The sequence below is a fragment of the Strix uralensis genome, chromosome 9, assembly GCF_047716275.1.
Source record: "Strix uralensis isolate ZFMK-TIS-50842 chromosome 9, bStrUra1, whole genome shotgun sequence".
In the NCBI taxonomy this organism is placed as follows: domain Eukaryota; kingdom Metazoa; phylum Chordata; class Aves; order Strigiformes; family Strigidae; genus Strix; species Strix uralensis.
The window spans coordinates 10891265-10909548 of NC_133980.1; the positions used below are offsets into that span (position 1 = coordinate 10891265).

An 18284-nucleotide genomic window follows, 5' to 3' on the forward strand; every position below is an offset into this window, starting at 1 on the left:
CTGCTTTTTAAAAATCAGTGGCCTGTATTGTTCATGTAGTAAATGTGCTTTTTTTTCAATCAAGCCTTTTCCTTTTCCTCAGTACTGCAAGTGCCTCGCCTTAGACCAGCCTTTTCAGTTCTCCCAGGAAGATATGCCCCGAGTGAGAAAAAGGATTTACAAGGAGCTGTGTGAACGCCAGCTAATAGACTAATAAAATGCAGCCAACCTAATTTCTCTGGCATTTCTGACAAGTTGCAGCTGGTGTTTGTGTACTTGAATTTCTGAAAACTTCCGTGAATTTTGAGCGATTCTCAGCTGAGTGGTGTGGCCACTGTTGTTACCTCAATTTTTTGACAAGCTCTTTAACTGGCAGAACATAACAGAGCTGCCATAAAATATTCCTTATGTCAGTTTGGTTCTCTTATGTTCTTTCCTGTATTTAATATTTATTATCTCAGCATGCATATAGGCAAAGCATGCAACTAAAACCATAAAACTGTAGATTTGGTGCACCTTTGAGATGTAGCTAGAAATGACAAATACAGGTGATTTTGTCTGGAAACATAAAGATGCATGATATGTTTTCTGATGCAATAACGCTTTGAATGTATCCAAAAAAAATCAATGCCATAAAAAGAACAGCTAGAACCTATCTGATAGGTCCATTGTCCCTGTTGTGGCTGTATAATACTGAGTTACCACTTCTTAGGGTGGCTAAACTCATTTACAGATTTAATTTGTGGAGACCCCTTTTTTAAATAGTTCAAGTTGCTAATAAAGTTTGTTCTGTTAACATTTATCCAGCTGTCATTATCAGCCTGTCCCTATAGATAAAAAGCAGCCTTTGCACAAATAAAGCTTCAGCATTTGTCTGTATAATAAAAACTACAAAGGTGTTCAGTCAGATTGATGGTATGTTCCTATATGCTGCACAAGTCTCCATGATGTGTGTATTAAGGAGAATTACAAAGCTGGCCCTGAAGAGTCACAGCTTAGATATTAAGATAAACTCCTTGGCTGTAACTGTTTAAATCTCAGATGGCTTTGACTCATTTTTCAGTTCCACAATATGCAGTGAAATGTACCATTTCAGTATCTTTCCCTTCAGCTCTGTCTTCAAATCAGCTCCCTTCAAGCTTGTCGTGTTTAACCTCCCATTGGCTTTTGCCTTTGTTCAAATATAAATTAATTCATTTCTGCTGCATCTGCTGTTTGATTGTCTCAAACATTCCTAGTTTTGTTTGCGTTCGGTAGCACTGATGGGTCTGGTTGGGAATAATAGCACTTGTGGTGGGTGCTGTACAAACACAACAAGATTATATCACTCTGCTCTGGAGGGACGGGAGGGTGAGTCCAGCACTGAACTTTGCCGTGTTGCTGTACTGGGCAGGGATAAGTGAGAGCAGTGGGTCTTGAGACTTCTGTTTTTTTGCCTTGATCTGTAAACTATGATGTGCTCCTTGCTGAAGAGAGCTACTTTTGTTTGAAGAGACTGTTGTATGGGATTGCTACACCAGCACAGTCTTTGCTGGGTTTTTTTTGCCAGATAAAGGAGTGAGCCCAGAGGAAAACTATTTTCAATGCTAAACATCATCTGTTGCACAGCTTCACTTTGTGTCTGTCTATAGCCCTGACTTCTGATGGAGGAAACCACTTTGACTTCACTGTCTTGCAAATTAATTCAGGCTTGAGCTAAACCAGGTGCAAATCCCTCCTAGATTATGGGAGGGAGCAGGGAGAAGTGAGGGAGTGCCAAGCACAGTCAGGCCAGGAGATGGAAGCATGTGCATGTTGTGTTGTGCTAGAGAAGGAGGTCCTGCAGTATCCTTGTGTGTTCCCACTTCCCCTTGTTGGCAGCTGCCAAGGGCTGGCTTAATTTAGCAAGATAAGGAAGGCCTTAAGCACTTGGTTAGATAATTTAAACAAGGAACATATTGAATCAGAAAGAACCTTAAGACCCAGAGTTGCCTAACGTACGCTTGCCCATCATATGGTGCAGAGGACCCCACAGCACATGGTTTCTTTGTGTTTCCCTGAAGTGTTACTGATATAAACAGCAGCACCTTCTTGGGGCAAGTGACTCTGAGTAGTGGAGCGTGACTTCCATGAAAATTGACTTGGGATGTAGTTTCTCACGTGCTAGGGTAGGACATGTAAGCCAGTGCTGCCATTCTTGTCCTCTCTCCACACTGCTATCGTATGAATGGTCCAAATGCTGCCATGTGGTGGGACCAGCTGAACTGATCCAGGTTAAAACTAACTCAGCAAAAAGGCTGCTTTAACCCAGAGGACAGAGGAGTTCTCACCTCTACGTAAATTGTCACTTGGGTGGCCAGGAGGAGACTTGGAGGCAGTGCCAGCCTTGGATGCATACAAGTGAAGCTATATCCTCAAGCAAGGCTCCCTGCAGAAAGGGAGTGAAATGCAGAAAGGGAACTGCATAAGCAAGTTGCCTTTATCTTCAGAACTTAAGCTGTTGATAAGGAAGCTTGAAAGGTGTGCTGTGACAGTGTACCGGCCTGGGAGACCCAGTGCCTCCAAGAAAGACCCTTGTTTTTTGTGGAAGTTGCCTCGTTGATGGATATCTTTCATTGCGTGAGAATGTACCAGAGCACTGGACCAGAGGTGGTCCTTTCCTGAAACCTGGTGCCTACTACTGGTTGGTAGGAATCTGTCTTCCTCTCTATGAGAGGTTGGGAGGAGTCTTTAATTGTGATCCCTCTATCAGTGGCATCAGTAAAAGCATGGTATTTCTGTGAACTTTGTGTTTAACAGGAACATGGATGCTTTGAAGCAAGTGCATGTGTATACCAGATCATTTGAGGGGCAGGGGGCTTGCATTTGAATCTGCTGCCTTGTGAACTGGGGAACAGGGTGGGGAAAGATGCATGTTGGAAAGTACTTCTTATGTGCTTTCTTGTCATCTAGAGGTTTGCTGACAAGTGTTCCAGTTGGTTATGGGGCAGTACAGAGGAGCTGCACTTGAGTTTCCAGCTAGGAACACACCAGAGTGAGGCCTCAAAAAAAAAAAAAAAAAAAAAAAAAGAGGGGAAATTGAAAACAGAGCTAATGTAAGCAAAGTATGTTGGTGCAGGGTTAAAATTAATCACAGGCAGTCAGAATCTCAGACTCTCTAATGGTGTATCCTGTGAAACTGGACTAATTAACTCCTCCTTGAGAATGTCTTTGATGCCTTAAAGGAGATGGACTCCATAATCTGTAGTCATTTTACCAGTTCTTAAAACATTCAGAACTATGTAGAGTGTTTTTATTATGAGAGGCACATTTATGTGGATGTAGTTATGGCTGTTAGCAATTCCATTAATGTGATCTTCAGAATTTCATAAATCACTCTGAACTGGTTTGGCTGATGCTTAAATTTCACGACTTGTTCCGAAGAGATTGTCTCGCTGTGCTGATTTATACAAATAGTCCCAGAACTGGTGAAGCCTCCATCTTGTGCATGACAAATTTAAGCTACCTGAGTTGTAATAAACCTTAAACACAATTGGAAATAAATTATTAGTTTCCATTTTATTTGCTTTAATCTATAGTTTAAAATGACTGTGCAGCTGATACAAATCAAAAAATGCAAAATATGGCCTTGATTCTACAAGGTAGAGTGATGCCTATTGCTGAGCTGTTAGATAACTTGCAGAATGGAGGCTGGACCTTTGTGCTCTCTAATATGCTGTTGCTCCATTCTTACCTGGCCCTCTTGAGTGTGAAGGTGATATTTTGAATGTTTCACTTGCACTGATTACCAAGTCAGACGGGCTTGCAAAGAGTTGTGTTGAATCTCTAGCATAATGCTTAATCTATCTTTACTTTCTTGGAGTTTTGATTGGCGTTATCTACTGTAGCATTTATTCAAGTTGATATGAAAACTTAAACCTTGGGAAGTGACGTAGACTTAACTGCACCGAGCAACAACTGTGTTTTGTGGGTGTGTTCTTGCATCGAATGAAGCCCATGTTCCTGTGAAGTAATAAAATTGAGTTTTACCATAAACCCTATTTTCTTTCAGCAGTTTGGTTTCATTTTAATTTTAAAAGCAACTGATGTGATGGTTGAGGGAATGTTTGTAGCAGCTTGTTTTGGGATCTGTATTATTAGGAGAAGCCTCTCCAGTTGATTAGTTCAATAGCTCTGAACTGTACGCTAATGATGCTCTCTGTTCTGTAGCACCACAGTGATATAACTTACTGTGGTTTGAGCTGTGACAACATACAAGATTGGAGATGTCACATATTGCATAAATAAGGGTGGAAATCTTGCGTTAGACACTTTCTACTAAGGTGGCTTTTAAAAAACACAGATCTGTCAACAGAACAGGTAGGACTTAAATTGCTTTTCTAGATCGAACTAAGTTAATTCCCATCTTGTATTGCTTGTTGATTTAGCTATGTTAACTATAGAGTTAAATCTTGTCTTTGCTGAATTTTACAAAGCTATACAGCTTGTGAATTTGTGATAATGGGGGGAATGAAGGCTTAGCAAATGTCTCTTTATGCTATTAATCATGAGACTGGCAACATCATTGTCTTTATTACATTCATAATTTAAAAATCCTATCATGGAGGAGGAAACATGGATGCTTGTTAAATATATTCTTCAGTGGGAAGTACTAAGAAATCAGATCGTTAAAGTACAGAATCATAAGAGACACTAGAGCCTTGCCAGGAACAATAATTACTATTTATATGTAATAGGCACTGGGAGGGAAAGAGATGAGTCTGATTTGCTTGTGCCTGAACTTAATGGATTTTATGAGTAACCAACTAGAAGGATTTGGGGATTTAATTTTGTTTTCAGAGCATGTAATATTACAAAATATAGAGCTAAAAACTTGCAAACTGAGTGAAATATCTTGAGAAATCAACTGGTTTGTTGTCTCTCAACACAAGTAAGCAGAACATGTGCGAAGCAGCTCCAGCTCCTGCCTGAAATTCTGATGAGTTCTTAATTCTTGGGTTTGATTTCAGCTTTACTGGTAACTTACCTCCCCTAACGCGGCACTTTCTTGAGTTTGCAGACCTTACCTAATGCCTAGGTTACCTGGGGCTCTTTATGGGCAGCTTTAGGAAGTGGCCAAGGGAAGGGATCAAAAATCCATTGGGGAATCTGTTTGCACCACCTTGTGATGTGTTGTGGGAGGAAGGGCAGGGGAGAAACTGAGCTTTAAATAAGATGTATTTAACTGGGTAATGTGGGTCAGGTCATGCTTATGGTACATGAGATTGATACAGAAAAGGATCCGTCTTGTTTATGGAAACCTCTGGGATGAGTGGGAGAAAAATGTGGGGAAGAGATGCCTTCTGCAGGGATGATTGCACTGCTGTGCACATAGGGATGCTGTGTCTTGCTTCAAGCCTGTGCATTTTAGATCAACTTAATGCAGGAAGCAACTGCAGCAAAGGAAGAAACTCCCTCTGCAGCGTTCAGCTGAACATCACGTTTGTTTAGGACAGTCGTGGCTTGACAATTTATCCTCGGCATCTCTGACAGCTCCAGCGTATTGAAAAGCAGACAAGCGTGCTTCTGCTTCGCTGCGAACACCAGGGCTGCCTGAAGGCTCTTACAGATGAAGTCGGTTCCAGCTCACCTTTCAGTTCCTGGCTTCTTTGGTGTTTCAGGGTTAAGGGGTTTTTTTGTTTTTAAAGAAGTCTGAGGTACAGACAAGTTTTAAGGTGTGTTTTTAATAAGTATATTCCCTTGTCATTCAGGAAACTTGTCTTTGGAGATCTGCTTTCAGTTTTGCATACTGAAATGCTTCTGTTTCTCATGTAATTAGTACAAGGCAGCAATCTTTAAATGCTGCTATTAATGGGCAGAAAGTGACTTCAGGGCTTAATTTTTGGCAGAGTTTTATTTTGTCCTCTGGTGGATCACACTTCAGATGAATAGTTTTCTCCTTTAAAACAGAAATATAGCTAAAATATGCTGAAAAACTTTAAGATAATGAAGTGCAGTGCCTTAAATTTATGTCAGCTTAGGATTCTTGTAGACACTTGATTGTCCCCAGACAGGATGCCCAGTCTTTAGAAGGGACTGGGATGTATTTTGAGGGGATCAGTGCTATTTAGAAAACAGGGAGCATTCAGGTTCAGTTCCCAAAATCACCGTTTGATCATTTCACAAAACATACATTAGAAACTGAGTATTTAGGTCCTGCTGAAGTTCTTGGCCAGGCTGTAGCTCGTGGCCTTTCCTGTGGCTGTGGGGGTACCCTGGGTGCAGCGTGAGTCAGATGGTTCTTCCTGGGGTACTTTTTGACCACCAGATGTCACGCAAGGACCATCAGAACTGCATGTGCTGCTGCGCACTCCAGCTCCCGACTCATGGATTGACCAAGCCATGATGTCTTCTGGATGCGTGTCGCCTGCCACGTTGGTGGTTGTCTTCTCACACATTTCTCAGCAAAGTCTGCACCACACTTGCAAAAAGAATGTGTATGTTAAACCAAATGCCCCCCGCCCCCTTCCGCCTGCCATCAAATCCACTGAAAATCCTGCTGTATCAAACATGTAAGTGTTTGCCTCCGGCATGATTACTCCGGAGTCCCATCAATTTTACAAATTGGCCGAAACATTTTTTGGTAGAGAAGTCTTGCATACCAGAAGTCTTTAGTCTGATCAAACTGCTGCCCTGCCATAGATCATGACTGTTATTTTTATAACTCTGTATTACCATGGCAAATGCTGGGGGAGGGGGGAGAAACCACATCAGTAGCAACTTCTGTCTGATTTGTGGTCATATGCTTATAACTTGACATGGTTTTGCAAATAACTAAACAAAGCCAGGAATTCGTTTAGGGGGGGAAAAAAACCCCAAAACTCAAAAAAACTGCTGCATCAAATATCTTGTGTGGAGAGTCTGACTTGCTCACAATTTGGATCTTTTAATGGAAAATGGTTCAGAGCAGGAATGGGAACCGGTTGCCCTCTGTGAGGCAGTTGGGGCTGTGCTGTGGCTGTCAGCCACTGCTGAACACTGACAGCCTCTGGGCCATGAATTTTTTGGAATTTTTATTTAATTGCTGGTGTCTGCTCAGGCTTTATCCTAAATTTAGTAACATGCAGTACTGCTTTTTCTCTGCAATACCTTTGCAAATTCCTATATAATCTGATCTCTAATTTTAAAGCCATCTGTCATTTTTGAGCTCTATATTTTTCAGCTTTAAAAGGTCTTGTTGAAGGAAAATTTAAATTCAAGGCCTACTGAAAATGCATTTTTCTTTAAATTATTCATCGGTTAAAATATCTTTGAACTTGTGTTTGTGTAGCTGGTGAGAGTAGGGGGGCAGATGGTGGGATACCTGGTTAGTCCTTGCCCAGATGCCATATACATGCCGTGCTGGGCTTGGCTGCCGAGCCCCACGGCAGCAGTGGGAGCTTGCTGCATCGACACCCCACCCTGGGACCAAGCTTCAAAGGTGTCCCCTGTCTGTCACATGCCATCCTGTTCACTAGGTGGCATTGCTTCCTAGTCTAAAAGCTTCTAAATACTTCATTAATTATGCTAATCCGCACAGTGGATGGAAAGTGAACTGCACTGCAATAGCTTTGCCCTTGTATCTTTTTTATTCCATCTGCTTTGCTGATGGGATTTCTTGGGTTGTTGAAGTTCTGGATCTAGGGAAGGCTTTGGCTTGGAAAACTTCAAAGACTCCACTGGGAAAATACTGAACATAATGACCTTGCTGTCGATTGCCAGCTCCATGGTCCCAAATCCATCAAAGTCATTGCCCTCCTCAAGTTATTGACCTGGTTTATCGTCTTTACTAAAAAATGTTAAATGTTAAACTAATGTACTTGCTGCATGGGGTAGCTGGAGCGGGGTTGGTGAAGTCTCGCCTGTCCTAGGGCGAGAGCCAAGTGTGGTGACATGGGGATCCTTTCCAACATCTGACCAACCAGTAGGACAGCAAGGTGCTCTGGACAGTAGTAGGCTACTACTCGTCACTTGGGTGTTTTGATGGAAATTTGTTCATTTGTTTCCCAGGTAGCCCTATTGTTTTACATTCTTCTGCCCTTCCCTGCCTGCCTGCCTCCCTCCCTCTTTCCTCCTCTTAGTATTAATGATCAATTAAGAGCTGAAACACAGTGGATTTAAGATGCCTGTCTGTTGCCAATGGGAATTTATTGGAGCCTTTGCTAGACTTCAAAATGAGGAGAGGAATTTTGGCTTTATAGGCTCATTTTAGCACCAGGAATACTTGGTTTGTCCATGGGACACATCAAGAAGGAAGACGGCAAGGTCTCTGTAAGGTGTAGCTCTCACCTCCATAGGTGCCAGGGCCCGTGTGTGTGAAGCTGCAGGAACCTGCCAGGCTGAGAACTGCCAAACCCGCTGGAGGCGACGGATGCAAAGTGCGGCTGAGAGCAAGGTGCTGCCCTCTGAGGAAGGTGGTAGTGCCACTTCCCAGCCATTGTGTAAGTACCTCCCAGCCCTACATTTCAAGAGTGCCTCTCAGTTTGCAATATTGATGCCCTCTTCCCTTTGCAAACCGTGGAGGTGCAACATCTGAGTTAGGACCTCCCGATGCAGCTCGGTTCTGAGCTGGGCCGGACAGTCGTGTCTCACCTGATGCTGGAGCCATGCTGGGCTCAAGCATACTCTCGCTTTGCTCTGATGAAAAGACAAGACAAAGTAGTTTTTGCACATGACTTTTCATGACGAGCAAGATAAAAATAAATGTAAATTGAAGATCCTGTTTCTCATGTGTATTTTATTAAAAACTACAGAGTTGTTCATTCTTGCTGTGTAGTATAATTGCTAAAACATGATTTGTAACCAAATATAGCTGCTTGCATTAAATACGGCACTAATTCTTACTAGGAAGGATGATATGGTAAAGGAATGCTCATTTAAACAACTACATAGTTCAGTTTTTGTGTTCAAAACCTCAGCTTTTTCACTTTTAAAAAAGTGAATGTAACCTTCAGATGTTTTTTAACTTGAATTTTGTTGAACCGTACTTGGATGAAGAATGGTATGCAATTAAAATAAACAATATACTTTTAAAACTGGTTAAATACAGAAATTAAGCTTGTCAAGCCATGGTTTGCATTTCTAAGTAATTGAGTAAAAAGTAATGAATGTGACAGATTCTGGTCACAACAGGACGATGATGCCTTTCATCAGGTGTTCAGGGCCTCTGTAGCTATGGAGAGGATTTCCAGAAGTCACTTATGACAGACTTATATTTACTGGTTTAGTACCTACAGCTTTTTGTGTGGCGCTTTTTTCCCCTCTGAAATTCTAGAATTTGTAGCTCTTATCCTTCCATAGTGGACTCCAAATTTGCTGGGTGGGCAAGGATGGGAAGACTCCCTCATTTCCCAGTTTGTTCTGGGGTGGGTGAAGGGCACTTGGTAGTTGGACTGGAAACTGGTGGCATTAGGAGATGAACTTTCTGTGTGACAAAATGTGCAGATATTTACGCTGAAGTATATAAATTCATCCTTTGTTCCAGTCTAAAGACTGACATGATGTTTTAGTGTGGAACACAACACACTTTAGAATGTAGCTAACACTGTGGTTACTTAAGGATGCTGCTTTCTGGTTTTGTAACCCGTTAAAAATCTCACGTCCCTGAAACTATGACGACTGAGGAGTAAAGGCAGCATATCTCTATTTATTTGGGTAGTAGTTTACATTTAAGCTTTTGTCTTGGTGAGTGCTGTTGCATTCAACTTTAGCAACAGATTATTTTTTTAAAATGATGTGAATGTTTGACTCTAATAACCTGAAGTTAGCCTTTTTTAAAAAATCTAGTTGTCGATGACCTGACAGAAGACAGTGAAGGCTGTGAGTTGGTTGCTGTTGTGCTGTACATGGCACAGTTCCCGAGGCCTCCTCGTTTCTCACTTGCCCTCAGCTGAAGGTTTAAACGTTTGCTGGCTGAATCTCATTGTCAACTGGAGAGCTGGTGTGCTGTGGCAGTCCTAGCATGCAGGAAAATGCCTTTTCAAACCTCTTCTCTGGTGTTTCCCAGGGACTTCAAGAGCCAGTTGTATGTCCACATTTTTCATTCTTAAGGACCCCTCTTGTGAGAGCTAGATATAAGCTGTTTCAGAGATGTATCTAAAAATCAATAGTCCTGGAAAAGAGTAAACAAGTTCCCTCTGATATGAGATGAATGTCTCCAAGAGCCTGCGAATGGCTCTGGGGAGGACCATCAAAACCATCCTTAGCCCCACCCCAGTGCCAGAGTTTTCATCTGGGGGAAAAGAACAATTGCATTTAATTTGAAATGCTCTGGGGAAATGATAACTCTCATTAGAATTAAAATTAAAATCAGAATTTTTTAGAGTTTGTGGAAAGTCTTGCATAGTTTCAACCTTATCTAAACAGAAACATTGAATTTGGTTAGGCGTCTCCAAAGCCACACTTCTGAAAGCTCATTCAACAAAATGCTTAAAGATTTTATTTCTGTCCCAAAGGTGAAAGAAAACAACTTCAAAATGTCAGAAATGCTGTTACCTGACGAGCTCTATATTTTGTAAGGTCAAGAAAAAATGATGGATACTGTAACAAGTGTTTGTGCTGTTACCTTTTAAAATATATATGTGATGCTCAAGTTCATAAATGTAGTGCGTGCCTTTCAGGAGCTAAAAAATAGCAGCGGAAAGCGGGAGTCCTTGGTCTGTTCCTCCTTGTTTCTTCTGAAATCGATTTTTGTTTTAAGCTCTTCTGGTGTAAATAATTTTAATGAAAAGGAGAAAATTGCTAGGTGGAGTTTATCATCTGGAATATATAGGCTTAGATGGTCTCTTGAAATACAGAAGACAGGTGAGCAGAGCTCTGAGTGCCCAGGAGAAATAGTACCCAACCCTTTAAAAAGAAAATTTTAAAAAAAAAAATCCATTGTAATCCTGCAAGTAGGCTGACCTGGTGCAACTCTGAGTGAGAGGATTGGGGCCATTGTGGTTCAGACATCGTGCAGCCAGGTTGTACCCGAGCATTCGATCACTGTTGCAGCTGAACCGCAGGCAGGCGTGAGGCTGCAGCTGTGCCCTCTGGCTGTGGGAGATGATTCAGGGGCCAGACCCCTTTCTTGGGGGCCAAAAGCAGGTGAGAAGGCCTAATCCTCCGCCCTTCATTTTCTCAGAACTGTGGTCCCAAGAGATGGGGGAAGCATGTGTGTGTGGACGGGAGGGGGAGTACAGGGACTTGAGCAAGGTCGTGATCCATCCCATGGGGATATCCAAATATTAGAGGTCCAGCTTAGCAGAGTATTTGTGTCTAGCCATAAATTAATCCAATTCCTTGCTTGGATCAGGTTGTCTGTTCACAAGAATTTCTTCTATAAAGCATCTTTCTAATGGGGCTGTGTGAAATGGTGCTTTTGGTGATTGCAGGGTGATACACCCAAACTCCTGTCCTAATCAGCAAGGATTGAGTTAGTTGCCAGACATGGTGTCTCTGGGAGAAAGGGTTCTTGGGAAAGCAAGGGTGCGGAGCCTATAATGTTATTACTGTTGCCTGCCCTCTTGGGCTGGGGGGATGGTCCTGTCCCAGCCCCAGGACTGGGTAAAATCAGGGGCAGCTTTTCTTCTCTGAACTAGTAACAGCATCTAATGGTATCAGCTGCTGGCAAGGCAGGGGCTGCTATGAGTTTGGACAGAGGTGTGAACGTCCAGCTTTGGTTCAACTCTTCCCTCAGTGACAACAGGAACCTGAGTGCATGTCCTGTGAGGACCAGGCAGCTCCTGCTCCCTCTTCGCCTTCTCTGTTGTGCTCACACTTGCTCTGTGCTCCCGCTTTCTTCTTTCTCTGCACCTCTGATACACATACATAGGTTTGAAGGAAAAACCAAAGAGAAGAGGAAACACTTCAGTTAGATAGGGACCACCTGGGTCTCGGCCTGTCTCCTGCCAGGAGAGGGTTGCATGCAGGAATGTGTCCACAGACCTTTGTGCTGTCAAAAAGGTCTTTGTGCTTTTGCTCTTTACTGCTGGGGCATCCTCTGAGGTGGTGGCTCAAAATTTAGCTTGTGTGTCTCCTGCCCAACTCCCCCTCACCTTCATCATGGTCCCACAGAGCATCCTCCTCACCATCCTGTGCCTCCATGTCCAGTCTCTCAGGGGCTGGTACAGATACAGCTCCCAGCCCTGGCTGTTCCCCCCAGCCACTTGAATTACCTTGCTCTGATCCTCTCCTCTGTCACCTCAGCGTGGTTTTGACACAGTGCTGCTCAGGACTGCGGTGATGAGCCTATTCTCGGTCATGTTTCTGCTTGTGCCTCTGCCATCAGTGTGGCGGTGACCATCCCCGAGGCCTTGCGGCAGCGAACAGGAACCTCTTTGCTGAATCCAGTGGGCGTTAGAGGGGGTCTGTAATGCTTTGCAGATCAATTTTCTCTCTGTTATTGTTTTAAACTCCCTGTTAGCCATTCCTGCTTCCCAGGTTTCCGCGTGTTTCAAATTATTTTCCCCAGAGGCATCGACGGCATTTTTCCAAATTGAATCTCATTTATTTTCTACCCAGGTTTCCAATCTCTCTGGAGCCCTTTGTATTATTTCTCAGTCCGCAGTGCCGTGTACAATATATCCTAATTTAGTATCGTCTGTGAATTATATTACCATGCCCTTTAGTTCCTCTTCTATTTAATGAAGATATTTCCAAGAAAAAAAAAATCTAAACTACATTTTATTAAAATAAGAAGGTAGAGTCTTAAAACCTCCTTTGTGGGTTTCCAATATGAATTCTAAATCTTTTTCAAAGAAATCTTCAGCATTTTAAAGAGAAATTAAAACACTCAAAATATCAAAGTTGGTAGGTGTAAAAATTAATCAGTTTTTCAATTAGCTGAGACCTCTGTCCCCGTATAGTGAGCTTTGCATAGTGCAGTTTCTGACAGAGACACTATCTATGTATTTGCAGCAGGTTTTTTTTAAAACCAGCACCAAACATATGTTTGAATTTCTCAATAAATTTGTTCGCTTTCCCTTCCCGACCTTTTCAGGTTTGCTTTCTGTGGCTGTTCTAGCAAACATGTACACTGGCAGGAATGATGCTGAAGCAGCATATTTTAATGCAAACTGTGCAGGCTTATTCATAGGAAGTGATTTTCAAATTCATAATCATGAATATTTGCACTATAAGGTTGATTCTGTTGTGAGCTTTTTATGTATAAGCTGAGAAGTGCTGCCTGTTGGTGCCAGGCTGAGAGAGCATCATGCCTCTGTGACGGGGAACGAGCCATGCTATGGAAGCTGTATGTCCTATCAAAACAGCTCAGATTTCTGACTGTGAATAGGGAAATAGCACTGGCAGCAGGCAATTTGCTGGAGATATGTATCCTGAAATATTTGCTGCATAATTTCTAGCAATGAGCAATTTCAGGGAGACTATGATCTGCTTGTGAAGAGAAATAAGGTGTAAATTGGATGAATAAATTGTTCTCTTCAAATGGTTTGCTAGCTCTGGAGGACTTTTCTCTTTGAGAAGCGCTCCAGCTTGCTGGTGTCTTCAGTCCTTTATGTATTGGCAGTTTGACCCTGTGTGCAGACTAATGCTGGGTAGAGGCATCTTAAATGCCCCGTACTTCACGTACTGACTGTACTAACCCCGCAATGGTCTGTCTCTGGCAGCGTGATCCCCAGGGACTTACGCCCCTCAGGTGGTGGTAGCCACGCTGAGCAGGGCTGCGGGTGTTGCCAGCAGTCAACTGGGGAGGTCACCGACTGCTGGGAAAATTCCTGCTCTGTTTCATCTTGAAGAATACGTAAGCTATAGGGATACGTGTGAATCAGGATGGGTAGCGCTGTGCATCTTCCCTGCCCTCGGGGAGCAAGGTGGGCTGGCGTTGGAGCCTGCAAGCTGTCCCCCAGTGTCTTGGCTAACAGGCTTTGCTGCCTGCGTTTCTCTGTCCCCTTCAGGTCGGTATTGCTTTGTTTTGGTGTTACAAAATGAGCCTTGTTCTCTGCAGATGTAGGGGCTTCCCCAGCGATGAGGAATCCCCCAACTCCTGGGGCTGTGCCACCGGTGCTGTGCCACCAATGTCCCTGCCACCTCTGAGGGGGATGCTCCGGGTGGAGCCACCGGCTTGCTGCCATGCTGCTGTGCAGCAGCTGTAGGAAATTAGAGGAGCCTTGGGGCTATTCTGGGAAACACCAAGGGAGATTCCCGAGGTTTCCGGAGCAGAAAACTGGCTCACAGCTGCCTGCCTCCATGCCAGGCAGGGCTGATGTGGAGCTGGGCACAAAGCCCTGTGAAGAGAAGGATCCTGCAGACAAAACAATGGGGTCCCACAGAGGCGATGCCGAGTTGGGGACCATAGAGACGAGTGATGGTGGGTCTGGCCCTGGTGCTTGTGGACTGCAAGGTAGGCTGCAGCCAGGATGGCTGGGACGTCCCTCATGTGGCACACTGCTGGGTGTGCAGGGCCCGATGACTGATTTGGGAGAGGGGGTGTAGGGTACCACATGCCTGTCTGCTGGCTCGGAGAAGATACAACGGCTGCATTGCCTCGGAGGGTTTCAAAGGCTGCAAAGATAAAACCTTGCCCTGTTCACCATTACTTTGTGGAAACGTTAGCCCTCGAGATTTTTCCATCTCTGTTTCTGACTCTTGCCTGCAGAGAGGTGCCTGGCTTTAAAAAATACTGCTCATCTTGTGAACAGGGACATGGTGCCCTTTAATTTCATCTGAGCAGATGAGAGCCCAATTGCTTGTCCCCTGTGCTAATCCATGGAGCAAAAACCTTCCCAAAAGATGGTCTAAAAGCTGCATCGTGTGAAGTGGTGATGTTTGCACTGGGACTCCTACATGAGCACGTACAGGTGTGGAAAACGCTGGGTCCGTTTATCTCCTTAGTAGCTTCAGGTCTGATGAAGCTGCACTTCATTTGTCCTACCTGAAGGCTGGGCTTTTGTCACAGAAACTGCCTTTCCTTTAAGTCCTGGTCATGATGGGAGGCTCCAGTTTGATGGGAGGTGTTGTGTTACTTAAGCAAGTGTTTAGAGAGCAGCATGTCCTTGGGGACAGTGGTGGCTATATCCCAGGGGACTGACCCAGACCTGTCCTCCACCTCCCACACCGTGGGCCAAATACCGAGTTCTCTGACCGAGCGTCCTTCCTTCCCTTTATCAATAATTTTAATCGTTTTAATAATGTCCCCTTGCACGGATAGGATTACGATTAGAAAATGTCAGAGCCTTGTTATCATCTAATTAGAGTCACATTTCAGCAGAATAGAAAGGAAAATCTTCAAGCGCTGCCTTGTGCCGTGAAATGGGAAGAACGTGATGATTTAAACCAGCTGTGGGCTGAGCCCCGGCTGCAGTCCCGCCTGAGATGCAGGGCACGGTGCAGGACAAGGCGATGGTCCCTGGTCAGAGCCCTCCGAAGCAATCAGTGCAAACTGCTCCCAGATCACTTTTGCAAAGCGAAAAACTCCGGCGCAGTCCAGTAAAAACAATCAGGCTGTCAAGTTTGCCGTCTAACAGCTGAGGGGGTCAGAGCAGCAACACAACACAAACCAAAATAAACACCACCTCGCTCTGCCAAAAAGCCTTTATCACTCTTCTGGGAGAGAGGGAGGCACTTTCAGATGGCTCTAACTTTTTCCATTTTTTTTTTGTTTGTTTTTGTATGCTTAAATATGAGCGGAGAGCTAGGATCTCTTCCCGCCCTTCTCATAATGCCATTGTGGCTTAGGAGAGTGTCTTTGTTTGCCTTTTGTGAGGAGGAGGTCGGAAAGGCAGTAGGAAGAGCGGGTGTGCACAGCCCGTTAACCCCTTGGAAGCTGCCTGGGGGTTTGCTTTGGCTTAGGTAGTCCTCTGGCCTTTGCAGCACATCCCAGAGAGCATCCCATTTGGGGAGGAGGATACGTGGCTATGGTGAGGGACAGGGCTCTGCCGCCATGCTGCAGTGTCCATGTCTGCGTGGGATCCACAGTGGCACGGTGCCTGGTGGAGGGGAGTCTCGGCTCCTCCAGGTTTAATGACCCCGAGCGCTGCAGCAACACGCAAGTGATATTGCAAAATGTTATTCTGTGTACAAATAAGGTTTCACAAGCACTGCGGCCACTTCACAGCCCAGCCGGCTGCAGGGAGGACAATGCATGCTCTGGCCCCTTGGTCCCTCCATACAGAGCCCCCTTTGGCAGCCGCCCCGCTGGGACGCTGCCTGCCAGCCTGCCCGAGAAGGTAACGTCTGGCAGTGAGGCGGGGTGACTGGTGGGGAGCCGTAAAACCTGAGCCCACTGCAGCTGTGAGCCTGAGCTCCGGCACAGGCACCGAGGTTGCAGTCCTGCTATCATCCCTATGGGACAAGCGGAGCTGCCTGCGCTTGGCCAGATCATAGGATGGGAGCATTTATATATCAAATGGAGCGTTTCCCTCAAAAGAAGTGCCTGATCATGCCTCACTCTACTCGGTAGGGATGCACACCTCAAGGCATGAGCTTAAAAGCAGCAGCATTTTGGTGCTTGGCTGTGGGGAAGCAGGCCCTCAGTTCCCCCATGGGTTTAGCAGTCTGAACGCCTATAAGGGTCTGGGCTTAACATTCCCTCTAGGGCCAAGACATCTCCCCCTTGCAATTCTTGCCTTCGGGAGCCTGTGGAAGGAGAAGGAGGACCAGGGCCACCTGCTTTCGCTACACTCACCTGAGGCTCACCACTGTTACATGAGCGTTTGGTGCTGGGAATGCTGGACGTGTGGAGGGGGCCAGACCCTGGCACCGACCAGCCCCACGTAATAAATAGCAACAGTAAAAATAGTTATCGCTTAAATAGTGCTTTACATCCTCGAGATGCTGTAAAACCCCGACTGCTTAATCACAAGCCGCTCTCTTGATGTTTACAGTGAACTGAAATTTTTGGTCTCGGAGGAAAATGTATCTTCTGGTGCCAAGAGCTACACGCGGCTGTGTCAGCAGCTCTGCCGCGGAGCAGGACGAGGCCACGTCGGAGGCAATTAAGGCTCAGGTGCCGCACCGGTATGTCAGAGGGACTCAGCCCATGGCCAGGGGCTGTTCCTGTGCCAACACCCGGCCCTGCCTTCCCTGCGCCACCGCTTTGCGGCTGCCTTTGAAACTCCTGACATTTTGGGACTTGCTATATTTAAACAGGCGGAGAGTTTAACCATGACCAGGAACCAACCTCTGACAGTGATGGTTATTGAGAGTGGCACTGGGCTGCCCCTGCCATGCCAGCGGCCAGTGGTGGCATTTCTGCCAGGCAGAGCTCCCACCTTCCCAATTAGGGGTGCTGCTAATTTTAAACGATCTGCCACCACCAAGTAGGAGCACTTAAAATATCATCTAGCCAAAGTGTCTTCGGTGAGAGCCAAGGGTCAAGCGTGAAGTGGAGTCTCCGGTCCCTGACACTTTGGGGCAGGGAGAGCTGTACCCGTCTGCAAACTAGGATGGACAGATTTGGGGGAGAAGGATTTTCTTTGTATCAGTGTTTTCCAGAGCTTGGGGAGGGAGAGGGGGAGGGAGGTTCCTTTAATCGAAATGAAAACCATCTCTGATTTCAGTTTAAAGCATGCTAAAACGTTTCATTTGACCTGATGCAAAGTGTTGCATTTCATTTTGCATTTTAATTAATTTTGTGATCCTTTAATTAGGCTAATTTCAAAGAAAAAAATGTTTCTCTCAAAACTGGAAGTCAAAACATTTTGAAGATCATTTCTGTCTCTGAAACACTGCTTAAAAGCATTAGACACTCTGCTCTCTTTTTAGAAACCCAGGTTAATTCCTGCCTTTACAGAGTTTCCAAATGCCTTGGGAGTTAAACCTAAGGAGTGCTTTAAAAAAGGACCCTTGTTCCTCAGAAAGTGAGCACTGCTGCCTGTGATCCTGGGATGAAAGGGGAGAGGATCTCATCTCAGACCTTTCCTACTTAAAAAAATTCAGGGCACTGGTAGGTATAGAAGGAGCTGGAGCTTGTTGCTGGATGAGGCCCCCATGACTTTAATAAGTTAGGGAAACTCCAACAATACTAAAATGTCACACTGCCCAAGTCATCGCTCAGTAAGAAGACACAGCACAGGACCTGGGATGGAGCTTCGTGAGATATTTCTTCCTGAAGAGGCTTTTGTTCCCCTGTATTTTAGCTGCTGCAGTGAGCTACGAGTTTGAGGATGAGTCCACACAGAGAGCCTTTGGCTCGGTAACCAGAGGGCTGAGCCTCTGCCAGCTCCAGCTTCAAGCCGTGTTGGCACTGCGAGTATCCAAGATCATCTGACAGTTTCTCAGATCTTAGTTTTGCTTTAATGCATCACCTTTTTCAGTCAACTAACAAAATAGAATCACAGACTTTAAAATACATACAAGTTTACATGGTA

At 44.8% G+C, this 18284-nt stretch overlaps 1 protein-coding gene across 9 annotated transcripts in view; it reads left to right on the forward strand.

Annotated features, from left to right (window-relative positions):
- The window catches only part of SENP5 (SUMO specific peptidase 5), a 69254-nt gene that overhangs the window by 33604 nt on the left and 17366 nt on the right, over positions 1-18284 (forward strand). For 5 of the 9 annotated variants that reach the window (XR_012630131.1, XR_012630133.1, XR_012630132.1 and 2 more), the window contains exon 10: positions 16800-16932. The exons of 1 other annotated variant lie outside the window; for it this stretch is intronic. Coding sequence is in view for 3 of the 8 variants with exons in the window: in XM_074878614.1 (XP_074734715.1) it covers positions 83-193 (111 nt within the window). In the remaining 5 variants the exon portion in view is untranslated. Of the gene's footprint in view, positions 1-82; positions 1187-16799; positions 17400-18284 lie in introns of those variants that run through there. 3 more of the 9 variants (XM_074878614.1, XM_074878613.1, XM_074878616.1) reach the window with 2 other exon arrangements.